Source organism: Dama dama, chromosome 20 (genome assembly GCF_033118175.1).
Source record: "Dama dama isolate Ldn47 chromosome 20, ASM3311817v1, whole genome shotgun sequence".
Classification (NCBI taxonomy): Eukaryota; Metazoa; Chordata; class Mammalia; order Artiodactyla; family Cervidae; genus Dama; species Dama dama.
The window spans coordinates 26,797,024-26,817,863 of record NC_083700.1 but is presented as its reverse complement, the minus strand read 5'-3'; the positions used below and the strand labels follow the sequence as shown (position 1 = coordinate 26,817,863).

Below are 20,840 nucleotides of genomic sequence, written 5' to 3'. Positions count from 1 at the left end.
TTGGGAATACATGTAAATCCATGGCTGATTCATGTCAATGTATGACAAAACCCACTGGAAAAAAAAAAAAATAAAATAATAAAAAAAAAAATAAAAAGTGGTAAAATGTACATACTGTAATAGAATAGCATTCACATTGTTGTGCACTGTGCAGTTGATTTTTACATTGACCTTGTGGCCTGAGATTACCCTATATTAGCTAGTTAATTTTAGTCACTTTTAAATGGATTTTAATAGGTTCTTTGGGGCTTCCCTGGTGGCTCAGCAGTAAAGAATCTGATTGCCATTGCAGGAGACATGGGTTTGCTCCCTAGGTAAGTGGCAACCCACTCCAGTATTCTTGCCTGGGAAATCCCATGGACAGAGGAGCCTAGTGGGCTACATGAAGTCCATGGGGTCGAAAAGAGGTGGACACAACTTAGTGATCTTTTCCTTCCTTCCTTTCAATAGATTCTTTGGGAATTTCTTTTTAAAGAATCATGTCATCAGGGAACAGAGGTGTTTTATTTCTCTATCTAGAGAACTGTTTTATTTGTATAGTTCTTTTATTTTTTCTTTTTCTTACCTAGAACCTACACTAAATACAAAGTTAAATGGGAGTGATGAGAGTGTATTCCTTGTCTGGTTCCTGATATGAGGGGAAGAGCATTTAGTTTTTCACCATTAAGCATAATGGGTTTTTTGGTAGATGCCCTTCATCATCTTGAAGAAATTCCCTGCCATTCCTCTTTGCTGAGATTTTAAAACTCATGAATAGGTATTGAATGTTGTCAAATGTTTTTGGTGTTTAATTAGATGATTATATGATGTTTCTTCTTTATTTGTTGATAATGTGAATTATACTAGTTGACTTTTGAAATCACCTTGCATTTTGTGGAAGAAATCCCACTTGGTCATGCTGTATTATCTTCTTTAAATATTGCTGGAATTGATTTGATAATGCATTGTTGAGAGTTTTTTGCATGTATGTTCATATGAGATATTGATCTGATATGAAGATATCAGATATGAACACATATCTTTATGTATGTATGTGTTTGGTATAAGAGTAATGCTGACGATGTAAAATGAGTTTGTATGTATGTGTTTGGTATAAGAATAATGCAGACGATGTAAAATGAGTTTGGAAGTGTTTCTTTCTACTGGAGAAGTTTGTGTATTGTTGTTTAGTCTCTCAGTTGTGTCTGACTCTTTGTGATCCCATGGACTGTAGCCCACCAGGCTCCTTTGTCCAGGGGATTTCCCAGGCGAGGATACTAGAGGGGGTTTCCATTTCCTGCTCCAGTGTTTGGTAGAACTTCCCAGTGAAACCAGGTGAGGTTAGAGTTTTTTGTTTTTTTCCCACTAAGTTTTACAATGTATGTATTCAGTTTCTTTGGTAGATACAGTACTATTCAGGTTTTTTCTTCTTAGGTGGCTTTTGTAAGCTTGTGTGGCTCTTGTTGTTTATTTCAGGGAATGTGTTTCCTCTAAATTGTGGACATAATGTTGTTGTAATACTTTGTTATTATCCTTTTCATATCTGTAGGGTCTTTAGTAATGTTCCCTGTTTCATTGTCTCTTTGGTTGTCAGTCTGGCTACAAAGTGTATTATTATTTCAGGCTTCCCTGGTGGCTCAGGTGGTAAAGCGTCTGCCTGCAATGCAGGAGACCAGGGTTCAATCCCTGGGTCGGGAAGATGCCCTGGAGAAGGGAATGGCAACCCACTCCAGTATTCTGGCCTGGAGAATCCCATGGACAGAGGAGCCTAGTGGGCTCCAGTCTATGGGGTTTTCATCTTCTCTTTGGCTGTCAGTCTGGCTACAAGTGTATTAATATTATTATTTCAGAGAATTAGTTTTTGTTTCATTGATTTTTCTCTACTTTTGTGTGTTCAATTTTATTAATTTTGCTTTTATCTTTATTTCTGCTTTCTTTGGGGTTAAGTTGCACCTTTTTCCCTATTTTTTCCCCCCACAGTTTCTTATGGTTGAAGCTTGTTAGATCATTAGTATGACACCTTTTCTTATTTTATTTGTTTCTATCTTTTTACTGAAGTAGTGTTCACTTACAGTATTCTGTTAGTTTCAGATGTACACATAGTAATACAATATTTTTATAACATATATGTCATCAAAGTTATTTTAAGGTATTGACTATATTCCCTGTGCTGTACATTACATCCTTGTAACTTAATTTTTTCCTAGTAGTCTATAAGCATTAATAATCAAAGATTTGCTTCTCAGCCTTGCTTTAGTTGCATCCTATGAATTTTGATATGTTTTTGTTTTCCTTTTATTTAAAATATTTTCTCATTTCTCTTCCTTTTTATTGCTGAGTTATTTAGAAGTATACTGTTAAATTTCCAGGTATTTGAGAATTTACCACATATCTTTGTTACTTATTTCTAGTTTGCTTAATGGGCAATGAATAGAGAAAAAAATCTGTTGTTTGTCAAAGCTTGTTTCATGAGCTTTCATATTTCATGAGCTTTTTTCCTATTTACAGAATATGGTCTATCAAAAAAATGTGTGCCTGAAAAGATGTTTATTCTGCTGTGTGGTTGGGTTAAAACTTCAGTTAGGTCAAACTGGATAATTATGTTGCTCAGAACTTCTGTAAATATACTAATTTTCTGTTTACTTGTTCTGTCAAATACTAAGTTTTGGAGTCTTGAAGTCTCTGACTAAAATTATGGATTTGTTTGTTTCTCATTTCAGTCCTGTCAGTTTTTACTTTATGTATTTTGGAGATCTGTTCTTAAGTGTGTACATATTTAGGATTGTTATGTCTCCTTAGTAAATCTGGTTTTTTATTATTTTAAAGTTTTTCTCTTTATCCCTGTTCATATTCTCTCTTATCTTTGGTTTGTCTGATTCTGTTATAGTTACTCTTTCTTTCAGGTAATGTCATATGGTCTATCTTCTAACCTATGTGATCTACTTTTGAGCGTGTTGGAGGCATTTTTCATCACTATTTTATCTTGATTTTTAAAATTATTATTTCTGATATTTCATTTGACCTTTACAGTTTTCATTTCTCTGCTGAAATTCCTCACTGTCTTTATGCATGTTTTCCACCTTATCTACTAGGTCTTTTAACATAGTAATTATAGTCATTTAAAATTCTTTATGATTATTTCAACCTCATTGAGTCTGGATTGTCAGTTGCTTTGTCTCTAGAAAGTGGATTAACTTTTCTTGCTTTCTTTAGTGTTTAATAATATTTTGTTTAATACAAAATACCGTGTATGGATGGTAATAACATTTGTGCCGGAATAGCATGTCTGTGTTGCTAGTGCTGGGAGCTGAGTAAGTTTAGTCGGAGTTGAAACAGGTTTGGGACTTTCATTGCTAAGATTACCTGCAGTGTACCACTGGCTTCAAATTCCTCTCACACTACCTTGTAATTACAGTGAGCCTGTTTTGCAGGCAAGTCTTTCTTGATGCCCTTGCTCTACCCTCTACTTCAGGTGTCCGCTGCATGCCTGAAGTAGAGGGTAGGCAGACCCGCCAGAGAGGGTCTGCCTCTACAGCCTGTCCCTCTCCCAGCCATGAACCGCTGTTACTTGCTACTCCATTCTTCCTAGTCTTTACCAGGTTAAACATTATATGATGTCATTGAGATAGAGCATTTTTTTCTTATTTCATGCTTGTCTGACTATGTAGAGGAAATAGGAAATTTTTTGTGTGTGGTTGACTAATTTTTATACCAAAAGGCATATGATTCAAAATTAATTATGAACAACTTATGTAAAAGAAACCTCGGCCTCTGTTTCATTAGGCTGTTTCTCTGAAGGTTGAAACAAAGTGTTGAAGTTTTGGTTGCTCTTGTCACAGGAGAACACTAAAATGCTGGAAAAGTATGCAGTGTTACCAGTATTTCCACTTTTGTAGTTTTAATACCTCAGACTTCAGGAGGAAACACTGTGAAGTAGAGGGAAGCACCAGTACTTCGGAGCTGTGGGTTTGAGTCTCTACTCTGCCTCCCTTTCATAATGGTTATTTGTCAAGCTGTTTCCCTCCTGTAATTTAAGTTTTGTTATCTGTAAAAGAATGATAGAGTTCACCTGAGAGTTGTTGTGGGGATTAAATTATTCAAAAGTGCCTAGCAATATTATCTGATACTACTTTATTTTTCCTCCTCCTTGGATTTTTTCCTGTACGGTAAATATACTGTTTGGGAAATCCTTTTACTTAATTGAAAATAGATTGTTGTTGTTTAGTCACTAAGTCTTGTCCAGCTTAGTGAGAAAATTATTTCACTTAATTGAAAATAGATTGTTGGTGTTTAGTCACTACGTCGTGTCCGATTCTCTGTAACTCCATGGGCTGTAGCCTACCAGACTTCTCTGTCCATGGAGTTCCCGTGCAAGAATACAAGAGTGGATTGCCATTTTCTTCTTCAGGGAATATTGCTGACCCAGGGAGGAATCGAACCCGTGTTTCCTGCATCGCAGGCAGATTCTTTACTGCTGAGCTACCATAGAAGCTCCTTGAAAACAGATGAAAGTGAAAGTGAAGCTGCTCAGTTGTGTCTGATTCTTTGCGACCCCATGGACTGTAGCCTACCAGGCTCCTCTGTCCATGGGATTTTCCAGGCAAGAGTACTGCAGCGGGTTGCCATTTCCTTCTCCAGAGGATCTTCCCGACCCAGGGACCGAACCTCGGTCTCCCACATTGTAGGCAGACTCTTCACTGTCTGAGCGACCAGGGAAGTCTGATATCTGAAAACAGATATCATAAGTTAATTTCTTTGAATAGAGTTTACTGTCCATAAAAGTAAGAACATGTTTTACTTTTCTTTCTCATAAAATCAGATTTTACTGACCATTTTACTTTTCTACTTCATCATTTTACATTGAAAGCTCTGATCCATGTCTGTTCCAGGAAACAAACAATAAATCCTTGAGATCTGTTAATAATAAATAAAACATTGAATATAAGATTATTCTAATACTGGATAGATAATAAATCCCTATATCTCACATAAGACAGAAAATTAGCTATAATTTATAACATGCCAAAGTAACTTTATTATATTTAGGAAGAGTGTAACTAGAATAAAGAACATTTTGCATACATTACATAATGGATGATGAATACATAAAAGTTTTTTCTATAAATATAGGTTTTGGAAATCTTCATTTAAATGTTGTTGAACTTTTAAACACTTTCATCATCTTATTAGTCAAGAGTTGTAGTTGCAGAAAACAATCTATTTTATCTAGTGATTTATTAGAAGGTACTGACCAGCTAACAGAATCTTTGGGAGGGTCATGAAATCAGATATTTTGTTATATAGCTTGAAAACGTGCAGACAGGAGAAATGCTCAAACATCAGTTCAGTTAGTTCAGTTCTGTTCAGTTGCTCAGTCATGACCAACTCTTTGTGACCCCATGGACTGCAGCACGCCAGGCCTCCCTACCCATCACCAGCTCCCGGAGTTTACTCAAGCTCATGTCCATTGAGTCTTTGATGCCATCTAATCATCTCATCCTCTGTTGTCCCCTTCTCCTCCTGCCTTCAATCTTTCCCAGCATCAGGGTCTTTTCAAATGAGTCAGTTCTTCACATCAGGTGGCCAAAGTATTGATTGGAGTTTCAGCTTCAGCATCAGTCCTTCCAATGAATATTCAGGACTGATTTCCTTTAGGATTGACTGGTTGGATCTCCTTGCAGTCCAAGGGACTCTCAAGAGTCTTCTTCAACACCACAGTTCAAAAGCATAAACTCTTTGGTGCTCAGCTTCCTTTACAGTCCAACTCTCACATCCGTACATGACTACTAGAAAAACCAAGCTTTGACTAGACAGACGTTTGTTGGCAAAGTAATGTCTCTGCTCTTAATATGCTGTCTAGGTTGGTCATAACTTTTCTTCCAAGGAGCAAATTCATGGCTACAGTCACCATCTGCAGTGACTTTGGAGCCCGCCAAAATAGTCTGTCACTGTTTCCACTGTTTCCCTATCTATTTGCCATGAATTGATGGGACCAGATGCCATGATCTTAGTTTTCTGAATGTTGGGTTTTAAGCCAACTTTTTCACTGTCCTCTTTGACTTTCATCCAGAGGCTTTTTAGTTCTTCTTCGCTTTCTGCCATAAGCGTGGCATCATTTGCATATCTGAGATTGATATTTTTCCCGGCAATCTCGATTCCAGCTTGTGTTTTATCCAGCCCAGGGTTTCTCATGATATACTCTGCATGTAAGTTAAATAAGTAAGGTGACAATATACAGCCTTGACGCACTCCTTTTCCTATTTGGATCCAGTCTGTTGTTCCATGTCCAGTTCTAACTGTTGCTTCCTGACCTGCATACAGATTTCTCAGGAGGCAGGTCAGGTGGTCTGGTATTCCCATCTCTTTAAGAATTTTCCAGTTTATTGTGATCCACACAAAGACTTTGGCATAGTCAATAAAGCAGAAGTAGATTATTTTTTGGAACTCTCTTACTTTTTTGATAATCCAACAGATGTTGGCAGTTTGATCTCTGGTTTCTCTGCCTTTTCTAAAACCAGCTTGAACATCTGGAAGTTCACAGTTCATGTACTGTTGAAGCCTGGCTTGGAGAATTTTGAGCATTACTTTACTAGCATGTGAGATGAGTGGCAACTGTGTGGTAGTTTGAGCATTCTTTGGCATTGCCTCATAGTTTGCCCCCAGGTAAATAACAGGGAATGCTTCATTGGTGGCTCAGAGATTAAAGTGTCTGCCTGCAATGCGGGAGACCAGAGTTCGATCCCTGGGTCGGGAAGATCCCCTGAAGAAGGAAATGGCAACCCACTCCAGTATTCTTGCCTGGAGAATCCCATGAACAGAGGAGCCTGGCAGGCTACAGTCCACAGGGTCGGGGTTGCAAAGAGTCAGACACAACTGAGCGACTTCACTTTTCACTTTCAAATAACAGGGAAGGAACACAGCCCCACCCACAACAGAAAATTGGATTAAAGAATTACTGAGCATGGCCCCACCCACCAGAACAAGACCCAATTTCCCCCTCAGTCAGTCTCTCCCATCAGGAAGCTTCCTTAAGCCTCTTATCCTTCTCCATCAGAGAGCAGACAGATTGAAAACCACAGTCACAGAAAACTAACCAATCTGATCACATGGACTGCAGCCTTGTCTGTCTCAGTGAAACTATGAGCCATGCTGTGTAGGGCCACCAAGACAGACGGGTCATGGTGGAGAGTTCTGACTGTGGTCCACTGGAGAAAGGAATGGCAAACCACTTCAGTATTCTTGCCTTGAGAACCCCAAGAACAGCATGAAAAGGCAGAAAGACAGAACACTGAAAGATGAACTCCCCAGGTTGGTAGGTGCCCAATATGCTACTGGAGATCAGTGGAGAGATAACTCCAGAAAGAATGAAGAAACGGAGCCAAAGCAAAAACAACACCCAGTTGTGGATGTGACTGGTGTTGGAAGTAAAGTCCGATACTGTAAATAGCAGTATTGCATAGAAACCTGGAATGGTAGGTCCATGAATCAAGGCAAATTGAAAGTGGTCAGACATGAGATGGCAAGAGTGAACATCGACATTTTAGGGATCAATGAATTAAAATGGACTGGAATGGGTGAAAATAACTTAGATGATCATTATATCTTCTCCTGTGGGCACGAATCCCTTAGAAGAAATGGAGTAGCCATCGTGGTCAACAAAAGAGTCCGAAATGCAGTACTTGGATGCTTAAGCATACCTTGTGGCTTTTATGGTATGATTCAGACCCATTCCCTCCATTGCCCACATGTTATCTTTGAAACTCGGGACTAGTCATTAGAACTTCTGTCAGAGCTAACATGTAAGAATCAGGCACCTCTGCATGAAAGACCACTGCTTCAAATTGTTTACTTCTTCCATCCAGATATTGCTTATTTATGTATACTTACCAATGCCTAGGCCTTATCTTGAAGTTTAGGTGGGATGGAATCTGGGAAATGTTACGTATAGTTTTCCATCCTCTGCAGTGTATGAATTTTGCTTGAAAAGGTATTTGAGTGAGTGTTGAATATTACCACATCATATTAAAAGAAATGAAAATAAAATTGACAGTGAAGTAGCCTTTTTCAACTCTCAGGTTAGCAATGATCAAAAGTTTGACAACTCTTATGTTAACAAAAATACAGAGAAACAGCTGGTCATAAATTCTGATAGAAATGTAAATATGTGAGAGGTGTGAACAAGTTGTCATTCAGTTCAGTTCAGTCGCTCAGTCGTGTCCGACTCTTTGTGACCCCATGAACCGCAGCAACGCCAGGCCTCCCTGTCCATCACCAACTCCCGGAGTCCACTCATACCTGTGTCCATCGAGTCGGTGATGCCACCCAGCCATCTCATCCTCTGTCGTCCCCTTCTCTTCCTGCCCTCAATCTTTCCCAGCATCAGGGTCTTTTCCAGTGAGTCAGCTCTTCACATCAGGTGGCCAAAGTATTGGAGTTTCAGCTTCAACATCAGTCCTTCCAGTGAACACCCAGGACTGATCTCCTTTAGGATGGACTGGTTGGATCTCCTTGTAGTCCAAGTTGGTATTAATTATCGAAATTACAAATGAATGGATCCATAGCTTCAGTAATTTCACTCTTATAATTTATCTTACAGAGGCACATAGTTTTGGAAACATATGTCTATGAATAGAAGATTGATTAAGTAAATTACAGTATTATTTATACAAGGATAAATTCTGCAGCCACTGAAGAGAAAGAGGTGGAATGATATGGAAAGATCTCCAATATACAATAAGTGAAAGAAACAAGTTAAGAATAGAGTATATGATATTGTGTAAACTGGGTGTGTAATAGAATTTCTGAGAAATGGAAAATGAGAATTTGATGTGACATGCTAGGAGTTATGTATACCTTGGAACTGATTTTAGCACAAAGTATTTACTAGATACTTAAGAAATTAATAGCTATTTGCATTATAGAAGGACTTCTGTGATCAATGGTTAGGACTAGAAAAGAGACTTACCTTTTACTTTGATGCTTTTTAGATTTGTATTTTACACCTGCATTGCATACTAGCTAATTTGTTTTAAATTAGCTGTTGCTGTTGTCTGCCAAAATGTTTCTGAAAATAGGAAGTGTAAGGCTGTGGTATATTTATCATTAAAGATTTTGTATTTTCCTGAATAAATTAAGCCTTCTAGGTGAGGAGTTTTTTTTTCTCTCTGACATTGGGGTGGTGCTTTTATTGAGTTTTGTATTATTATTATTGGTACTATATATGTTAACTGACATAGGTAGTTGAAAATTAGAAAATATGTCACTAATTACTTCTTGAAGTGAAATAAGAATGCTTTCTGTTTAGAAAAAAGCTTATGTTTGTAAGTTACTTTACCATTTGGAATATTAGTTTTACATGTAAAAGATATGATCAGCAAATACATGTCATTAGTGTTAGTTAAGAACTTGGTCCCTTTGTCCCCCTGGTAAAGTGTGAGATAAAGAAGCAGTGCTATTCACTAATAACGTAATGTTAGTCACTCAGTCGTGTCCGACTCTTTGCAACCCCATGGACTGTAGTCTGCCAGGCTTCTCTGTGGGATTCTCCAGGCAAAATATTGGAGTGGGTAGCCATTCCCTTCTCCAGGGGATCTTCCCAACTCAGGGATCCAGCACGAATCTCTCTGATGCAGGCAGTTTCTTCACCATCTGAGCCACATGGGAAACCCTCAGTTTCTCTTTACTAACATATAACTGTTAGTAATTTTAAGTAGGTATTCAAGGAAGTGGTAAGTTGTAGATAGATAAGAATATCTAATTTGAAATTCTGCTGAAAATTTTCTGTTATTTAAGAAACTTTGCAAAATATATTAATGTTATATTGCTTTGTATACTTGCACATACTCCTTTCTAGTTTATACCCCCAGTAATGTAGGTGTGCTTTGTTTAATATCGTCTCAGCTTAGAACTTTGATCTAGACCATGCTTTCAACTTATTTGAAAAATCCAATAATATTTTATCAAAAGTACTTGACCACAGTGAAAAGATGGAACCTTAAATATCGAATGATTTTGAAAGGATAGCCTTGAGGCATATAGAAGAACATGCCACTTTTGTTAGCAGGGCATTTTGACTCTCAGTTTTGAGTCTCTAAGTCAGTAGTCTCTAAAATGAGATACATGTTAAGAATATTAGAAATTATACTATAAATGTCTTGGTAATAGTACCTTGGTTTTAAAAGTTTGAGAACCATTGATATTTAGGCAGCTTATTGTTTTGTATACCAAAAAAAGCAGTAATTGGAACCAAGGGGTGAAGCATTTATAACTCATAAAATAAACTTGGAATGTGAACTTAAATATTTTCTTTTCTTTTTTTTTTTTTAATAATTATGGGTGAACCTTGATGGAGAGTGTCAAGATACAAATGTGCAAGATATAAACATGATTATAGTAATTAAAGGGCATTTATGAAATAGGGTTGCATCTCTTTCTTTTGTTTTAATATTTGTTCTGAGCTTGATACCATGGATGAATTTCATAGCCTAGTGTTTTTGCTCAGATTTTTTACCAGCTGAAAATACAGATATTAACACCAAAACCAGTCCTTCCCTTTCAATTAATTGTGGTTTCAGGCCATTTCACTTTCAGCTTTTTCTTCACTATCCATCCACTTTACAACAATTTTCTCTGATTGCTGTATACTCCATGGTACCAAGAGATGCCATTTTTCCCTCCGTACTTTCATATATCCAGTACATTGTGGTATGCATTATAGGAGAGATCAGGAAATTTTATTGACATCAGTAATTTCATAATTTATGAATGTTTGTGTTTTTGTCCCAGATATTCAAGATTAAAGCAGTTCAGTTGGCTGAGAAACTCCTTCCTGCCTTTAACACACCTACGGGAATTCCTTGGGCAATGGTGAATCTGAAAAGGTAAATTCTATTTTTATATGGTTATTCTTGTCCTAACTGTACTAGATTAAATGATTTTTTGAGCCTTCACCATACTTTTTAAGACTTAAAACTGTTTTTCTCTGCATGTATACAGAAGGATATTTCTTTCAAGCGTTGCCTGATTTTTAAAATACATTCTTTGTTTAGAAACAGTAAAACTATATTTCATTTCTACTGCTTGTTTCTGTAAGTCTAGATTTCTCTCCCACACCTTTATTGTTACATTATAGTTGTTTCTTTAAGATTGCTTATTTATGTCTACTTAGTGCTGGAATGGATTCAAAGTGCTTTCCCTCTCTTCCTTTTTTGTACACTGCCCGTTGGTTTTTCTCTAAGTCAGAATAGAACACAACATACCTAAAAATCAGGGCTTCCTGTTGCTGAATGTCTTACTAATGATAAAGAAAGACATAACTCAATGACATCAACTTTTCAGTTCAGTTCAGTCGCTCAGTCGTGTCCGACTCTTTGCGACCCCATGAACCGCGGCAACGCCAGGTCTCCCTGTCCATCACCAACTCCCGGAGTTTACTCAGATCCATGTCCATTGAGTCGATGATGCCATCCAACCATCTCATTCTCTGTCGTCCCCTTCTCCTCCTGCCCTCAATCTTTCCCAGCATCAAGGTCTTTTCCAATGAGTCAATTCTTTGCATCAGGTGGCCAAAGTATTGGAGTTTGAGCTTCAACATCAGTCCTTCCAATGAACACCCAGGATTGATCTCCTTTAGGATGGACTGGTTGGATCTCCTTGCAGTCCAAGGGACTCTCAAGAGTCTTCAGCACCACAGTGCAAAAGCATCAATCTTCGGTGATCAGCTTTCTTTATAGTCCAACTCTCACATCCATACATGACCACTGGAAAAACCTTAGCCTTGACTAGACAGACCTTTGTTGGCAAGGTAATGCCTCTGCTTTTTAATATGCTGTCTAGGTTGGTCATAACTTTCCTTCCAAGGAGTAAGCGTCTTTTAATTTCATGGCTGCAATCACCATCTGCAGTGATTTTGGAGCCCAGAAAAATAAAGTCTGCCACTGTTTCCACTGTTTCCCCATCTATGTGCCACGAAGTGATGGAATCAGATGCCATGATCTTAGTTTTCTGAATGTTGAGCTTTAAACCAACTTTTTGACTCTCCTCTTTCACTTTCATCAAGAGGCTCTTTAGTTCTTCTTTACTTTCTACCATAAGGGTAGTGTCATCTGCATATCTGAGGTTATGGATATTTCTCCTGGCAATCTTCATTCCAGCTTGTGCTTCCTCCAGCCCAGCGTTTCTCATGATGTACTCTGCATATAAGTTAAATAAGCAGGGTGACAATATACAGCCTTGGCGTACTCCTTTTCCTATTTGGAACCAGTCTGTTGTTCCATGTCCAGTTCTAACTGTTGCTTCTTGACCTGCATACAGATTTCTCAGGAGGCAGGTCAGGTGGTCTTGTATGCCCATCTCTTTCAGAATTTTCCACAGTTTATTGTGATCCACACAGTCAAAGTCTTTGGCATAGTCAATAAAGCAGATGTTTTTCTGGAACTCTCTTGCTTTTTTGATGATCCAGTGGATGTTGGCAATTTGATCTCTGGTTCCTCTGCCTTTTCTGAACCCTGCTTGAACACCTAGAAGTTCATGGTTCACGTATTGCTGAAGCCTGGCTTGGAGAATTTTGAGCATTACTTTACTAGCATGTGAGATGAATGCAATTGTGTGGTAGTTTGAGCATTCTTTGGTATTGCCTTTCTTTGGGATTGGAATGAAAACTGACCTTTTCCAGTCCCGTGGCCACTTCTGAGTTTTCCAAATTTGCTGGCATATTGAGTGCAGCACTTTCACAGCGTCATATTTCAGGATGTGAAATAGCTCAACTGGAATTCCATCACCTCCACTAGCTTTGTTCATAGTGATGCTTCCTAAGGCCCACTTGACTTCACATTCCAGGATGTCTGGCTCTAGGTGAGTGATCACACCATTGTGATTATCAGGGTCATGAAGATCTTTTTTGTACAGTTCTTCTGTGTATTCTTGTCACCTCTTCTTAATATCTTCTGCTTCTGTTAGGTCCCTGCCATTTCTTGTCCTTTATTGAGCCCATCTGTGCATGAAATGTTCTCTTGGTGTCTCTAATTTTCTTGAGGAGATCTCTAGTCTTTCCCATTCTATTGTTTTCCTCTGTTTCTTTGTATTGATCGCCAAGGAAGGCTTTCTTATCTGTCCTTGCTATTCTTTGGAACTCTGCATTCAATTGGGTATATCTTTCCTTTTCTCCTTTGCTTTTGCTTCCCATCTTTTCTCAGCTATTTGTAAGGTCTCCTCAGACATCAACTGTAGGGTCCTTTTTTTGATATCCAAATTATTGAAGCTCAAAGTGAAGCGTGATTCTCTGACAGCTTTATTTGGGAAAATGAATCTATTTTAGTCATTTCTTTTTAATGGAGAACTTGATGAAGTTTTGATTTTCATCAAGAAATCATAATACTGAACATGAAATCTAACTTTATTGTTCTTTGCTGTCATACACTATATATGATGTAAACTGACTCTTTGTGAGGAAGAAGCTAGCCAGAGTTCCATACCAGCCTCCACAAAAGGATATGGCCAAAGGTGTTAAGCACATAACTGTTCTTTTTTTGTTCTTAGTTTCATTACAGATTTTCTGGTGTTTCCTTCAGTAGCATTGTCAGTCATATAATTTTCTTATATGATTAGAATTTTAATTAACTTACAGTTTAAGTCTGAGTTGAAGAAATATTTAGGATATTATTATTATTATCATCTAGATAAAAAATAAGCAAAAATCCAGCATTGCAAAACTTCAAATTTACATTGAGACAAAAAAGTAGAAGAGCTTTCAAGGACCACGTTTTGAACATAAACTTAATTTTCATACTGCATATTTGTATATATTCATACAAATATGTATTTTACTTGAGTTTATAGAGCACAGGTGTATTTACCTATTTTTAAAGGTTTTTGCTTTTGTGTTTTGATTGAATTATACATATCTCTCACATAGACTTTATTCCGGTCTTGATGTCTGAAATCCAACCTTTGTTAATAATCTAGCATTATTTATCTCTTGCAATATGATTAGCACACAGAAGCACATACATATATACATACTGGTGGAGCTTTTAAAATTTTATGATTTGTTTGGATACTTGTTTTTCTTTCGTATTCTTATTTTCTTTCTACTTCTTATTTTTCTCATTCAACAAAATCTCATGGAAATGCTTTTCTAGGTCATGCCACAGAGCTTTAACTCATACTTTCTGATAATTACAGAGTAAAACATAGGATATACTGTAAATACATAGGTTATACCATGATTTATTTAATTATTCCATATCAGTGGTATTTGTTTATTTCCGTTATTTTGCTACCATAAATGTTATAATGACATCCTGTTATATATGTCCTTCCCTTGTAGCTCACTCAATAAAGAATCTGCCTGCAGTGCAGGAGACCTGGGTTTGATCCCTGGATCGGGAAGATCCTCGGGAGAAGGAAATGGCAACCCACCCCAGTATTCTTGCCTGGAGAATCCCATGGACAGAGGAGCCTGGCAGGCTACAGTCCATGGGGTCGCAAGAGTTGGACATGACTTAGTGACTAAACCACCACCATATATGTCCTCGTAGAATGAGGAAGTTTTTCTGAAAATGATTCTTAAAAATAAGATTGCTACTTCAAAGGGCATATGTCTTTTTTTTTTTTTTTTTTTAGGATAGATTTCCCAAGTGTGGAATTGCTGGATCAAAGGCTATATTTTCTTTTTTGAGTTTAGTAGTTACTCCCCACATATTTTTCAAAAGGCTGTAATTCATCATATTTCCACCAACAGTATGTGAGAGTACCAAAATGTCTATAAGTATATGTTCTATTTAACTTTCAAGAGAATGATGGCTATGAAATGTTACTGTTGTTATTTTCATTCGTATTTTCTGCTTAGTGAATTCAAGCACCTTTTCATAAGTTTATTGGACATCTAGATTGTTTTTTGTGAATTGTCTATTTCTAAGTGTTGATTGAGTTGTGTTTTTCTAGTTAGCTTATAAAAGAGCCTTACAGATTATAGAGTTACTTTTTCCCCCTGTTCTACTACTTGTTTGTTGTTTTTATAATAATTTTTCATCCTTAAGTTTTGATTTTTTATATATTCAAATATGTCTTTTATAACTTTGGGGTTTTCAATCTTGGTTAAAAAGATTGCCTTCACCTGTATTTTATAGTCTCCTGGATTTCCATAAAATGTTTTTATAATATATATATTTTTTTAATTATCAATATGATATTGGCTGTAGCTTTTTTTATCAGTTGCCTTTATCAGACTGAGGAAGTTTTTTTCTCTAGATAAACTGTTAAAGTAACTTAGAATAAAATTATTCAAAAACTCATTAGATACTATTCTTATTAGGCCCTTTGTGAGGTGTTTTCACAATCTTAAATGTCTTTAATTTTCCTAACAGTCATGTGAACTAGTTATCATAAATTCTTATATTGTGGATGAGGAAACTGAGTCTCAGAGAAGGAAAATATCTTGCTCAAGGTCCTTCAGTTCATTAATGCCAGGATTAGGAGCCTGTGTGCTACATCAGTATTAAGGTTATATCCTTATCTTCTACATGTACTTCAACTTCTCTACCAAATCATGTGTTACTCTTTTCTGCATACATTTTAGTGGTGATTTTAAGATTCTTTTCTCTAAAAAAGCTCATATTTATTCTGTATTTGTCATTTCACTCACCTAATTTAATATTATTCTAGGTGATACAGAGTTTAAAATAAAATCAACTAGTGCTAAAAGAGCCGAAACCAAAAGTGTCCATCTTTCTATGAGAGAAAGATTTATATTTTTCACTTCCTCCTAAAAGTAGAAAAGACCCTAGATAGAGAATGGTTTTAGAGTTCTAGTGGGAATAACCATGACTTTCTTGAATAATAAATCTAGACTTCCAATGCCAGCCCTGAGATAACTTATATCAGGTTAACTCTCCCATCAAAAGTAATCATAAAACCCAACAAAATGGTTTGAAGGGATTGGAGAGCAACACCTAAGAGAGAACCCAAAGGGCCTGCTTGAAGCTTGTCTCTGTAGAAAGCTGGCTTTTCCCCAAGGGTGTATTCTAAGTTGAGTGTGGTTGAGGCCAGCCCCAAAACAGTCATCATGTAGAGCAAAGAAGACTGTGGTCAAGTCTGGGAACTGCCAAGAGGGGTGAGATACAAGGGATGAGTGTCTCAAGTCAGGAAGGAATTGCAGAGGAAAAGCCCCAAAATTTACCTACAGATTTTCCTCCTGTTGTTGGCTGATTCTGTGCCTGCGCATGCACAGGACGAAGAAATAAAGAAACTAGAAAACAGCATTTGGAGGCTGAAGGGCAAAGGAGGAAATTTAACAGCTACTTGGTATTGGGAAGACAGAGGTTAATGTGTAAGGCTGCCAAGGTGGAGGGCCCTGTGAGGTTGTATGTAAAAATGTGAAAAATTTTTTTTAGAACTTAGTGTTTTGATAATGCTTAAATGCACTATGAATGAAGCTTTCATTTGGGACTTTATGAGATAGAAAGTTTTTACATGGAAATGAGATTTTGTATTTATACTTGACTGCACTATAATCCATCCACCTTGCTGATGCCTAGGTAATCTTTCTAAATGGTATGCTTTTATCCCTTAAATATTATGTTACATTCATTAAAATTCTATATGATGTTCCTTCATACTTAAATTTTAAATTTCACCATAGCCAACAGAATTTCTACACAGTCTAGATTATACCCAGCTCTCTAACCTCATCCTGTATCATCATTTCCCCTTCCTGAGCTCCAGCCAAACTACATTGTTATTGTTGTTCAGCCAACTCTTCGTGACCTCATGGAGTGTAGCATGCCAGGCTCCTCTGTCCTCCATTATCTTCTGGAATTTGCTTAAATTCATGTCCACTGAGTTGGTGATGCTATCTAACTATTTCAACCTCTGCCACCCACTTCTCCTTTGGCCTTAAATATTTCCCAGAATCAGGGTCTTTTCCAGTGAGTTGGCTCATTGCATTAGGTGGCCAAAGTATTGGAGCTTCAGTTTCAGCAACAGACCTTGCATTGAATATTTAGGGTTGATTTCCTTCAGGAAATCAGTCTAGCCACACTAACCAACTTTTTTCCTCAGGGCCATTCCAATTGCTGTTTCCTCTACTGAGAATCTTCTTCCAGATGTATTCATCACTGGCTCCTTCTCATCATTCAGTTCTCAAGTTTAAATTGTGTCATTTTAGAAACTCTTTGAACATTATACATAAAGTCTTTGAACTCATCCTCTATCACTAGTACTCAGTATTCTATTCAACTAAGTATTCTATGTTTAATTTTCTTCATAACAATTATCATTTATTATGGGAACAGGAATGTTACATGTTAGAGAAGAGAGAAGTTGCTTAGTCGTGTCCGACTCTTTGCGACCCCATGGCCTGTAGCCAACCAGGCTCCTCCATCCATGGGATTTTCCAGGCAAGAATACTGGAGTGGGTTACCATTTCCTTTTCCAGGGGAATCGTCCCAACCCAGGGATCGAACCCAGGTCTCCCACATTGCAGACAGACGCTTTACCCTCTGAGTTCACTGTTATATCTCCCAGATAAGAGTAGGTACTTTATATTTGTGAAATGAATGACTGTCCTACATAGTTACTGAATCCATATTTCTTCTTTCATTTTCATGTCTGGCTTCAAAAAAATCTGTTAGTGGTATTTGCCTTTCATAATTTCAAAAACAGTACAAAAATAGAACCAAAAAATTAAAGAACTTTAAGCAAGGTAGTGGTATCCTGATGCTATTTTATAGGTATCTTGATACCTATTTTAATGTTTTCTCAACACGGATAAATACAACATAGCATATTGAATTGCCAGTATACAAGTAGATATAAAGAAGAAAATTTAACAACTATATGGTACTGGCAACTACATGGTACTGAGGAGACAGAGTTAGTATTTGAAGCTGCCAGGGTGAAGGGCCCTTGGTAAACACCCCAGGCTTTCAGCTAAGATCCTATAGGGCCACTTCCTGGAAGTACAGGTAAAACTAGAATAGTTTTAACCCTTAACAAAGCTCAGAGCCAAGGTTATCTGCCTGTACTCGATCTATGTTTCAGAGCAAGCTTAACCTTCTGGGAAAGAGGATAACATCCATAGAGTCTGTACTTTTCATTTATATAGTTTAGCTTCCAGTAAAAAATTTATAAGGCACCCTGAAAAGAAAAAAGAAGATATGCTAGAAATATACCTGCACAAATGAAGTGCACCCAAGATTATTCACTATAACAGTTTTCATAATAGCAAAATACTAGAAATGTGCCAGAGGACCACTAGTAGAGGATTGATTAGAGTATATCTGTTTGTATAATGTAGTAGTTTTCATACACTATCAGCAGTAGAGGCAAGACAGTTCTTTGTCATAATACTGTGACATCATTGGTCCCAGCACAATAAATGTGAGTTGTACTTTCAAGGTTTAAAACAACTTAGAATGCTCTCACACGTTTTTGTGTGAATGAGACATTTCAATTGAAAATCAATATCATGGAATTCTATGCATTTGTAAGTAAAAAATATAAGAAAGTTGTTTATAAACTTTGGAAAGCCTACTGAGGTACTTCTTAATAGTTAAAATCTAACTTACAGAGCAGTAAGTATACTTTGCTATATTTTAAGAAAGGAGGGAAAAGAAGAATATGTATTTGGATTGCTTATTTATGTATAGAAATTTCTATGCTAACACATAAGAAGCTAATGAATGATTATATTTGGGGCCTGTAGGGGAACAGAGATGAGAGTGGGGTGAAATACTTAACATATACTTTTTACATTGTTTTTATTTTTAGGACATGTGAATATTCTATTCAAAATAATTTTAAAATAGTAAGATTTTAGGTACAATAATCTATTGTGTTTGCGATAATAGTTTCTGAGAGAGTTATTTAAAAGTTATATACTCGTTAAAAAATGTTTTGGTCTTTTCCCAATTCTGTCTCCTTTTACTTTTTGTTTCATTCAGTGGAGTAGGGCGAAACTGGGGCTGGGCATCTGCAGGTAGCAGCATTCTTGCTGAATTTGGCACACTACATATGGAGTTTGTCCACCTCAGCTACTTGACAGGAAACCCAATTTACTACAAAAAGGTTAGTTTTCTTGCTTTCTTTTCTTTGTTATAAGAGAATCCTTTAGGTTTTACCCCAAAGATTTGATTAATGCTTAGAAAATATTTGCCTTTTTAAAAATTATGTAAAGAAATGTGTCTTATATTTAGAACAGATTTGATATATTTTCTGTTATCTGAGAAGATATAATCACTAGTAGGTTTTCAAGAAATTACATTATAGTCTCTATTTAGCATTATGCTGAAGTTCCTAGTCAGTATGGTAAAATAGGACAAAGTGAACAGAAAGGTAAAGATTGAAAAGGAAGAAAGAAAACAGTAATTACTCACAGATTAAATGATTACCTAAAATATTAAGATAATCAGAGGAACCTTGCGGGCTACAGTCCATGAGATTGCAAGAGTCAGACATGACTGAGCAACTAAGACTTTCACTTTCACATTTAAATTATTAAACAAGAGCTTAATTTATAGTTTGAATGAAAGATCAACATGATGTGCTGTGTTCAGTCACTTCAGTTGTGTCTGACTCTTTGCGACCTCATGGATTGTAGCCCGCCAGGTTCCTGTGTCCATGGGTTTCTCCATGCAAAAACAGTAGAATGGGTTGCCATTTCCTCCTCTAGGGGATCTTCCCAACCCAGGGATTAAACCTGTGTCTCCTATATGTTAGCTCAGTTGGTAAAGAATCCACCTGCAATGCAGGAGACCCTGGTTCGATTCCTGGGTTGGGAAGATCCCTTGGAGAAGGGATCGGTTACCCACTGCAGTATTCTTGGGCTTCCCTTGTGGCTCAGCTGGTAAAGAATCCACCTGCAATGCGGGAAACCTGGGTTTGATCCCTGGGTTGGGTTGGGAAGATCCCCTGGAGAAGGGAAAGGCTACCCACCGCAGAATACCAAGGACTGTATAGTCCATGAATTCAGAGTCAGACATGACTGAGCAACTTTCACTTCACTTTCTTCTATCATTTTCATTGGCAGGTGGTTTCTTTACCACTAGTGCCGCCTGGGAAGCCAAAAGATCAACATACATATTAAAAATCAGTAGTATTTCTCTATACCAGCTGCAGCAGGCAAAAATGTATCACTTATAAAAACATATCTTATGTAGTAGGAACAAAAGTATAAGTTTTCCACAGGTAAATCTAACAACAAATAAGCAAAGTTCAGAACTACTAAATGACATTGAGTTGGCCCTAAGTAAATGGAGAGATGTATTATATTCATTATATTCAAATTTCAGTTACCTCCAGATTTATCTATAGCCTCAATTCAATGCCAGTCAGTTACTTGGTGCTTTTTTTTTTTTTAGAACTTGACTAGACATTTCTAGAATTTAAACGAGAGAAACGTTCAGAATACTTCTGAAGAGAGACATGGTGGATGGATTTGTATCACTCAGTTATCAACACTACCAATGTTAGTGTTGGTGCACAGAGACAAGTAAAACTGATAAACAGAGTAAATAGCCCTTAAACAGCCCCACATGTATGTGGGAGTGTGACAGTGGTACCTTTGTAGATTATAACAATTCTAGGAGCATTAAAGATTTAAGTTTAAAATACAAAATCCAGTAAAGCTGGAAATACATATTCTCTGTGGCCCAATAATTCCAATCTTCGGTATGTACATTTACATCATACATATAAAATCATTGTTTGTATTAGCAGTTTATATGATAAGATTCAGTACAGCAGTGAAAATAAATTAATTATGCTCACATTCATCAATCAAAAGAATGTATATAATACAATTCTTAAAAAGCTCAAAAGAAGCAGAGCTGAACAGAATGTTGTTTAGGGATTCAAAGTGATTT

At 37.0% G+C, this 20,840-nt stretch overlaps 1 protein-coding gene across 2 annotated transcripts in view; it reads left to right on the top strand.

Moving 5' to 3' along the window:
* Positions 1-20,840, top strand: part of MAN1A2 (mannosidase alpha class 1A member 2) — a 150,991-nt gene that overhangs the window by 74,723 nt on the left and 55,428 nt on the right. For both annotated transcript variants that reach the window (XM_061121050.1, XM_061121051.1), the window contains exons 6-7: positions 10,765-10,859; positions 18,921-19,044. In XM_061121050.1, the coding sequence (XP_060977033.1) occupies positions 10,765-10,859; positions 18,921-19,044 (219 nt within the window). The remainder of the gene's footprint in view (positions 1-10,764; positions 10,860-18,920; positions 19,045-20,840) is intronic.